Here is a 10,083-nt window from a genome sequence, read left to right as displayed (position 1 = left end):
AAACAGCAACGACGAAGAATGTCAACATCGCTGGCGCAATAATCAATAAGTTCTTTTTCATATCAAACTGTACATTGCTTTCAACTTTCTCGTTATACCATTGAAAAACGCGTAATTTTGGTTAGAAGAAATATTAAATAAATGCGGGAAGTATCCTTTCTTTAATTTATTAACACGAATGGAGATACCTTACCTCCTCTACAGACAACATCGAGGAGAAAATGAAATCCCTGGAAGTTATGTACAATGCGTATAACATTTTCTTTGTACTCATAATGTTTAAAAATATGAACGCAGAAATCATTGCAGGCATTTTCACCGTAAAAAGTAAGCGTTTTTTCATTAATAATACATTTTAGACAAATTTTAAGTACGCAGAGATTAGGCTTGTGTTCACCAGTTTCCTGTGTGCATTCAAAGTCAAAAAAGTCAACGATTTTTTGCATGTAACATTTATGATCGGTAAGATGCAAAAACATTGCAAACAAGGCAAAAATACTGTTCGCATTTGTGATTTTGTCTTATCACCCGATTACAGGTCTTACAAGTTTTAATTTTCTTACAAGTTGATGTTTCGCCTTTAATTATGATAACCAAAATAATTATTCAAACCAAAATTATTCATCGGACTGAACGAGATACTATACTGCTTACATATATTGTAAAATCTTGTTTCTGAGATCTCTATCAGAGGTAAATATATTTAAAACTGTGTAAAATGAATGTCTATCGAATAACACTGTTGATAGTTTACCGGAATACCGGCTAGCTGCTTTACAATACATGGACCAAACATCCAGGTTTAGTTAGTTATTCAGTTTGTTATTGGAAGGAATCCGATTCAGAATGGCCTGAATCTCTTCCTCACAATCATTAATTCTCGCTTGAGAATTAGGATGGGAAACCGAATCATTATCTTCTTCTTCTTCAGAATTTAGTAAGTCTGTATTCTTAATAATGTATTCAGTCTTATGAGTAAATTAATTTAATTTTCACTTCCGCTTGTTCCAGCAAATCGTACCATAATGAATAATGAATTTCTACAAGCCAACCCATGATTACACCGATAAGGCAAAGGCTACTACTGTTTCAACATTGACTTCTTTTGAATTGTTGAAACAGTTTTGCCTGAATCTAATTTATATACATACTTTTTTGGGCCACCGAAACGAAGCAAGAAATATATTTGCCGTTTTTAGGATCTATTTCGTTTGTTAGTTCACCCAAATATTCACCAAGCGATGGTTGCCACTCATCAGAGTTAGTTTTATTAGTAATAAACTACACGAGCCTGTAATTTTTCTAATAGTTCTACCTAACTTCAACCTAGCTGTAGCCGTGGTGAAGGCAGCAATTGCAACGTTTACTTTTTTGTTAATATTTAGGTTGCACTGTTGTTGCCATATATCATTTGGAGCAAATTTGTGCCTGTCCATAACTGCAAACAGTTTGTCAAAAAAGTTTGAAACATTGTTCCGGTTCAAATTCATTGCTCTTGCTAAACAAAACCAATCTTCCCCCGATTTCTGGTTTTCCCCATGTATTGTAGAAAAGGGCTGGGAATTGGTATTTTGTAATACCTCTTCCTTGATGGTTTCCAGTTGTTGGTAGCTGCTTGATAATACGACTTCATTGGCTTGAAAAGGGTCCTGTCAAGTGGCTGCAAGTATTTGGTGGTGTGTGGTGGTAAGCAAACCATTATGTCATAAGCCACTGCAAATTCAATGGCCTCAATAGACTGTACATGAGAACCATGCCCGTCCATTATCAGGATAAAACTTTTTTGGAATCAGGAGATTTTTTTATGATTGGTGAAACATTACTTATCCTTAAAAAATCGATTGCATTCTTTACACTCTATTCTACTCTCTCTATTTACAAAAGAATTAGAAGAGGGGCAGTCGTTGTGCTTACACAACACGCACGTGAATTGACAACTGTGAGAATACTTGTTATTATACCCCTTATGACATCTATCACAAAAATAATCAATTTTTAGAAATCCTGTAACAGTTGTTATCTGCTTCTTCCGATAATAACCCCCGAATCTCTAAGTAAATGAAGGGCGGCTATTTTTTGCTGAGCCCTACCTTGCCTAACGTTATTCCATCTAGCCACGTTGTTAATTTTATCTTCGAGCATGGAAATACCCGTAACAATAGCGCGTGCTCAGCAGATAGTTTCGTTATCATTCTTAATCTTAATTATACTTTGAGTGTTAAGCAGTTTGTTGATACCGTTTCTTCTAATACCCCCTCCCCTAGGCATTCTCATATGGAGAACGTTACATTTAAATTTATTATTATCACCTCTTCCGTATTGTATGGGTACAGCTAAAAACAAAAAGAGTAAAACGGTAAAGAAAAAGAAATAAAAGACGTGGTACAATAACAACAGTAAAGAAAATAAAACGATAGTTACCTCAATAACCGAAGACTCCATTGAATTACTATTCTCGATATTTTCCCTCATTCTTAAACATTTGGTGTGAGCACCAACGCCGTACTACAGGAAAAAAAATACAAATAGATAAATTAGAAAGGAAAACGCATAGAAACCGTAAACGCAGAAACACTTTGTAAATACTCAATTACATAAACTACTACTTTATGAGTTATACACGGAAAAAAAATTGAAAAATAAATAAATAAATTAGAAAGAAACACAAAGAAGCCGTAAAACGCTGTAAACACACGTTCGGTTACACAATCTACTTTTAAGAATTATACACGTAAAATAAATATTACGTAAAAAAAATAAATTAAACAAACACTTACTTCTACGTGATCAATACGTAAACTATCCGATAGATCCTGCACTATCTCTATGGCATTATTGCAAATATCCACCTACGTAATTTTGGTTTTCTAAAGAATTAAAATAATGAGGAAAGTAACCCTTTTTAAGTTCGGAGATGCCAAAAGTTTTGGGCAATTAGGATAGAGGCATGGGCAGAAATGAAAGGGAATCGATGAATCGAATGCTCGTGTCTTTAGTCCTAATCGAAATAAGTTTACCACCGCGAGCAATTACATCCGGTACAATGGAGTTTTCGTACAGGTAGTTGAGCACGAAGTAGCTATCATAACCCTGGAAGTTGTGAGCGATACACGTAATATTTTCGTTAAATTTGTAATCTTTGAATACGTAATTGCAGAAATCTTCGCATGCAGACCCCCCGTGAAAAACCACTGTTTTATCCCCACACACGTCACAATCGGCGGAATCATTAGCGCCGTCGATACAATTAAGACAAGTTTTTTGAAGAACGCATAAATTTGGTTTGTGTTCGCCTGTATCTTGCGTGCATTCGAAATCAAAAAAAGAAATATTTGGTGACAGCTCTGTTACGGGTCTCCTGATTCTTAAACTTTCTTTCAGTATGCTTAGGGGCTACAACCGGTTCCATGTAGCATTGATGATCGTATGAAACGAAAGTCCTACAAATTCTACAAAAGCGGTTTTGACAATTGTGATCTTTTTGAACGATCCTATTACAAGTTGAACAATTTTTAATTTTGCCACATACTGAAACTTTAGAATAAGGAGATTTTTTTATGATTGGTGAAACATTGCTTATCCTTAAAAAATCTATTACATTCTTTACATTCAATTCTACTCTCTCTATTTTCAAAAGAATTAGAAGAGGGGCAGTCGTTGTGCTTACACAGCACGCACGTAAATTGACAATTGTGTTGGTATTTGTGATTATACCCCTTATGACATCTATCGCAGAAATATTTAAATTTTAGAAAACCTGTTATTGTGGTTATGAGATCGTAATGATTAGAATGATGATAAAGATATATCTGCTTCTTTCTATAATCGCCGCTAAAAATGACAGAATTTAAATTGTCTTTTGAAATGACAATAATTTGGTGATTTGGTAATTTTGATTGCATCTTTTTTATTTCCTCGATGCCGCAAGTCTGCTCCCTAACCCCCGAATCTCTAAGTAAATGAAGGGCGGCTATTTTTTGCTGACCCCTACCTTGCCTAATGTTATTCCACCATCTAGCCACGTTGTTAATTTTATCTTCGAGCATAGAAATACCCGTAACAATAGCGCGTGCGCAGCAGATAGTTTCGTTATCATCATTCTTAATCTTAATTATACATTTAGCATTTAACAATATGTCGATACCGTTTCTTCTATAGCCCCCACCCCTAGGCATTCTCATGTGAAGAACGTTAAATTTAAACTTTTTATTAATAAAAATATCCGTTTTGGACTGAAGGACCTTCATAATGGCTGCAAAAATAACGTCAGCCGTAAGATGGCCCCTCCGTCCAAAAGGGATAGAGATAGGTGAATCTAACCCCTCAGCCTGTATGACTATTCGAAGCATGTCGTCGACATGCACGTTAACGCAGAGATTATCGACGACATGCTCGAAAATTCGATACAGTGTGGGCAGAAACACCTCTAAACTTATATGATCAATATTAAAAAAATTTACTAAAAAATCGCTAATAGTCGCGTTAAAACGTTGATTATACCTATCAGCTACTTGAACGATTCTACAGAAGTGATTCAACTTCTTCTTCCCCGTCTTCGATTCTGAGCCTCTTTCTATTAACGCCCCTTCCGTACTGTATGGGTACAGGCTGAAAACAAAAAGAGAAAAACGGTAAAGAAAAAAGAAATAAAAGACGTTGTACGACAACAACAACAACAACAACAACAACAGTAGTAAAGAAAATAAAACGATAGTTACCTCAATAATCGAAGACTCCGCTGAATCATTAATCTCGACATTTCCTCTCAAACTCAAACATTTGGTGTGAGCACCAACACCGTACTATACAGAAATAAAAATAATTAGATAAATTAGAAAGGAAAACGTATATAAACCGTAAACGCAGAAACACTTTGTAAATGCCCCCAATTACAATCTACTTTTTTAGAATTATACACGGTAAAATAAATATTACGTAAAAAAATAAAATAAACAAACACTTACTTCTATGTCATCAATACGCAAATTAGCCGATAGCTCCTGCACTATCTCAATAGCGTTATTACAAATATCCGAAAGTGAGAGGCTATCGGCTTCAGAAACACTCTGGCTAACATCTAAATCAAGATCCTGGTCATTAAATACGAAATCTTCTAGTAGTCCAACATCGGGGATAACATCGTCGGTATCGATATTTTCGATATTGTTTCGCGATAAACTAACGATAGCTTCTACTGCTCTCTGACATTCGATAAACAAGCTATCGTTAGAATCGGAAGATGATGATGATGATTCGTAATGAGCCATTGTTAAACAAAAATCAGTAAAAAACTGTACTAAAATTCTCTTAATCAAGAATGTGGAAGTGAGTTTAGTGCGTTGTAAGCTGGTACTGATGAGTTCACTATAAATTTACCCATATATTTATACACACTAAAATAATTTATGCATGAAATCTTTTCGTAAACGTAACCAATTTAAATGAAAATAAAACTAAACATTGGAAAACAAAAATCATGAAAAATAGTGAAACTAACATCATGACGTTACACATTAAACTTTAGTATGTTTAGTAAGCGATAGGTGGTGGAATTTCAAAATCATCTTCCGACACTGGCTCATTTTCTGCTACTGGCTCGTTTTCTGCCAATGGCTCATTTTCTGCTACAGGCTCGTTTTCTGCCACGGGCTCATTTTCTGCTTCTGGTTGATCAGTCGTGTCAGCAGGTGCAAATTCGAAATCCTCAAAGATGTCTCGGTTAAATGGAAATATTCCACACTTGCGGAACCCATTTGTTATGTTTATAGGCGTATTTGCCTTAGAGAGTGCCCCTTTTACCACACCTGGGATGTCATAATGGTCATTCTTTCACCGGGATGAGTCTTCATCCATGAATCCTGTGCAGACCGCAAGTAGGTCTTAAATGGACTATAAACGCTTCTATCCAGTGGCTGGAGTTTGTGACTGGAGTTTGTGACTCGTGTGGGATGGAAAGGAAAGCATGACAATACCATTTTCCTTGGCAAAGTCAAGGGTTTCTATTGACAAGTGTGGGTCCTGCATTGTCCAATAATAATAATAACACTGGCTTCTCTTTCATGAAAGCAAGGAAGTCTTTTGATATCACAAACTGTTTTTTTACCATTTGTTGAAGATTTGTGATTGTTAAAACATTTGTGATTCTTAAAAGAACGATTACATTCATTACATGAAATGATAGTTACTGAAAACGCTTAAGCTGGGTTATCCCACAAAGACCCTTATCTACCCCAGCCGTCGACAAAAGACTTTCAGCCGCTTCTTTTTGTAAATTAAAACCCCGTCTAATATTATCCCATCGCTTTCTATTATTTAATTTATCTTCCAACCTAACCTTGAAACACCTGTGACAGTAGCTATCGCGCAGCAAATTTGCTCGTCGTTTTCATTACGAATTCTAATTAAACATTGCGCACCTTTTTTTATTTTATCAATACCTTTTTTTTTAAATGAACTACCGCCTCCAAATGGCATGGATATGTGTTGAATGTTAAAGGTTAACCCATCCCCCACTAAAATATCCATGTGCGATAGAAGGACTTTAGTAATCTCAGCTAGAATGAATTCTGGCGTTAGATGTTCTCTTAATAAAAATGGTAAGGAAATCGGTATATATCTAAACCGTTAGCGTTAATAACAAGCCTACTGTAACTCTATCATGTGGCTGAACATTTTGGCATAATGTATTCAGCACATGTTCAAATATCCTAACTAATAAAGGTAAAACATCAATAACACGAAATTGGTCTAACCCTACTAAAGTGACTAAGTGATCACACTTGAAAATAATTAAAACGTTTGTTGAACTTATCTCTAAGTCTCCTTATAATACACAGATCTTCAACCTTTACATCCCTTATGTTACGCTCATCCTCTTCCTCTTCCGAATTCTCTTAATCAATGCGTGGTCTCTTATCAGGCTAAAATACAAGAAAAATAACAATTTACTCCATTTATATTATATTTTATCATTGAAAAAAATAAATAAAGGATCTATAAGTAAAGAAGAAAAAATCCGTACAAGCTTACCATTTGTTTACGAAAATTTCCTGCTCCATGCTGCACTAATTCCTCGTCGAAATCATTATTATCTTCTTCATTATTCTCGTAATATCTTTTCTCTCCTCTTCTCTTACCGTGCTAAAATATGAATAAAACAGACAGACTAAGAACAATATATCTTACATAATTATACTACTTACAAAAAAAAAATGTTTAAAAAAAGAACTTACCATTACTTTACGGTATTTTCCTACTCCTTCATAATTAAATTCAATCATATCTTCTTCGGTTTCTACATCGTCAATGATATCTTCGTAAAATCTTTTAACTCCTTGTTTTAATTCTATCATTTTCTTCTTTGTCTAAATCACCTCTTTTGTTTCTTGCAATGCGGCAAATTCCTTCAACTGCCATGTCGTTCTCTAATTGAAGTGTTTCTTCCCCTTCATTATTACTTATATTCAAAATACCGTACTGTAATACAAAATGTTACAATTTTTTATATGAGACTAAATATCATATATTACTATTTTCAAAATAACTTTATAGAACGCGGACGCAGTGATCATGAGATTATTGGAAAAAGAATCAACACCCGCGAATTTTGGGTCCGTTGTTGATGTCACGCTTAAAAATAGATGTCTATTGCGCCAGCGATGTTGACATTCTTCGTCGTTGCTGTTTAACATTTAGACAATAAGTTTTTTTGTATGTAAATATTGAAAAATGAAATCCCTGGAAGTTATGTAAAATGCATATAACATTTTCTTTGTACTCATAATGTTTAAAAATATGAACGCAGAAATCATTGCAGGCATTTATGATCGGTAAGACGCAAAAACATTGCAAACTCAGCAAGCAAGCTCCCAGTTATATTCCTCCATTTCCTCTTCTAACATAGTTGTAGGAATGTATGAAATATCCATCTATACAACGATACAATAACAATAAATTACTTGGAAAAAAAAATAAAAAAAGTTGAGAGCTACTCTAAAATAACGAAATAAAAAATAAACCGAAAAAAGAAACTCGCATTAGAGTATAAACAACCAAACAAATTAGAAATTCAAAAAACGAGCCAAATGGATCTAGAGAGAGAAATAGAGACAACGAAAAATAATTAAAAAAACTGAGGAAAAACGATAAATAAATGCCTTTTACATGACAGTACGACTCAATAAGAAGTAATTACTAAATAAAAAATATACTATACCGAGACATTAGTACTTACATATTAGAAAACAGGAACGCAGAAAAGTAGAAAATATATTATACAAAAACCACTTGAAAAACAATACAGTCAATAGATTAATTAATCTCCAACAAAGAAAAAATAATTAGGTTAAACATCTTCTTTCTCCAAATCTACAGAAATATTGGAAAGATTCAGAATGGCCTGAATCGCTTCCTCACAAGCATTAATTCTCGCTTGAATACCGTCTATCTGCTTTACAATACATGGACCAAACATCCAGGTTTATATTTCTTCTTAAAATCTATCTACAAGTTCCTCTTGAGTTGCCATACAACAAAGGTCGTGGTCCTTCTACCCTGGTCGATCAAACACATATCCATAGCAATGTGCTACAGATAGCTTTGCTATTTCATCCTTCTGCCCTGGTGGATCAAACACACAGCCATAGCAATGTGCTACAGATAGCTTTGCTATTTCATTAACGAACTTCTCACAAAAATGTCTGAAACGCCTTCTATATAAATCCGCCATTCTGTTATATCCACTTCTGATGTTAGCTGTGCCTCAGAATAAAAAAATACCCTATCCCACCAGTCATCACTTATAGCCTGCCCCGGTTCGATTATTGGGTGATCTACTGTGTCAATTGGTGTATCAGCTCGAAGCATGGCTTCAATATCTTCATCTTCGATATCATCTGTGTTTCCGTCTTCGATATCATCGGGGTATACGTCTTCTTCGATATCCTCGGCGTTTCCGTCTTCTTCGATATCATCGGGATTTCCGACTTCTTGATTGAGTTTAATTACTGGAATTTGTGTATCTGTTTCGTCCGTTACAAATATGGTTAACGGTTTGTTAACATCCAAGACATGATCAGTACCCATTAATAATTTCTATAGAGGTACTTATGAGTAAATTGAATTAATTTTTATCATCTATCACTTCGCTTCGTTTGCTGGAGCAAATCGTACCATTGTTCAATCGTTTGAGTTAGCAATATGTAAACTTTCCGATAGATCCGGCACTATCTCTATGGCATTATTACAAATATCCATATGTGAGAAGCTATCGGCTTCAGAAACACTTTGGCTGACTGACAAATCAAAGTCCTGGTCGTTAAAAACAAAATCCTCTAGTAACCCTGACCCAACATCACCGTCAACTAGAAACAAATGTGAGCAAAAAAACATCCCCAAAATATATTGACAAAATAGACTATAATACATAATAATAATAGCCTGGATTTATATTTTAAAAAAATAAATAAATAAAAAACTTCAACCGCAGTAAGGGGATACATCTTCATCGATAACCAGGGATTATGACTGTGGATACGGATGGTCTATCGCCAGCTCCCAATTGAATTCCTCCATTTCTTCATTGGCTATCTTTAATAGATACCACAGAGTGGAATCTGGAACAGCCATCAGTATAAACCTTCTACACGTGGTGTAATCGAGGATCTTGACTACCACCTCTAGCATTGCTGTTGGTATGTATGAAATATCCATCTATACAATAACAATACATTTTTTTTTTTAACTAACAAATTCCAGTAACAAATCATATTTGTCCTCCTTGGCATTTAAACATCAATAATTAAGTAGTGCATCTTGGCAGATGAGGAGATGAAGACTAGCGATGTGTGGGTGGATGTATAAATATTATCCAAAACTATCCAACTATTTAATGCAAATTATCCTCCGTGTAAATTAAAATTATCTTTAGCGTAGTTTCAGTTGAAGATAAAAGCAGTAAGACTAGTGTATTCGACCTCAAGATAAGTAAAACAGGTTGTAATCCGGGCAGAAGCTTCCGGGCCAGATAATGCGTTGTGGATTTGATTCAATATCTGGAAATACATTCGTTTAACAAGGTGGGAT

General features: G+C 34.8%; 1 protein-coding gene and 1 long non-coding RNA gene across 5 annotated transcripts in view; one reads left to right on the top strand and one right to left on the bottom strand.

Annotated features, from left to right (window-relative positions):
* LOC140063237 (uncharacterized) overlaps positions 1 to 10,083 on the top strand; it is a 32,010-nt gene that overhangs the window by 21,109 nt on the left and 818 nt on the right. Inside the window, exon 3 of one of the 2 annotated variants that reach the window (XR_011847595.1) lies at positions 9,598 to 10,076. This is a non-coding gene — a long non-coding RNA (uncharacterized lncRNA). Of the gene's footprint in view, positions 1 to 7,217; positions 10,077 to 10,083 lie in introns of those variants that run through there. The other variant, XR_011847594.1, reaches the window with a different exon arrangement.
* On the bottom strand, positions 834 to 5,139 carry LOC140063235 (uncharacterized). 3 transcript variants are annotated; one of them, XR_011847592.1, is made up of 4 exons: positions 4,719 to 5,139; positions 4,501 to 4,608; positions 2,778 to 2,867; positions 834 to 2,505 (listed from the first exon to the last, which is right to left on the bottom strand). XR_011847592.1 is itself a non-coding variant. In XM_072109740.1 (2 exons), exons 1-2 carry the CDS (start codon positions 4,757 to 4,759, stop codon positions 3,537 to 3,539), a joined length of 1,113 nt encoding a protein of 370 aa, XP_071965841.1. In that variant the 5' UTR covers positions 4,760 to 5,139; the 3' UTR covers positions 834 to 3,536. The 3 variants fall into 3 exon arrangements, 1 of the variants encoding a protein (XP_071965841.1); XR_011847591.1 differs by having other exon boundaries at positions 2,778 to 4,608; XM_072109740.1 differs by having other exon boundaries at positions 834 to 4,608.

Source organism: Antedon mediterranea, chromosome 11 (genome assembly GCF_964355755.1).
Source record: "Antedon mediterranea chromosome 11, ecAntMedi1.1, whole genome shotgun sequence".
Classification (NCBI taxonomy): Eukaryota; Metazoa; Echinodermata; class Crinoidea; order Comatulida; family Antedonidae; genus Antedon; species Antedon mediterranea.
The sequence above is the reverse complement of the archived record's forward strand: the minus strand, read 5'-3'. Positions and strand labels throughout refer to the sequence as shown.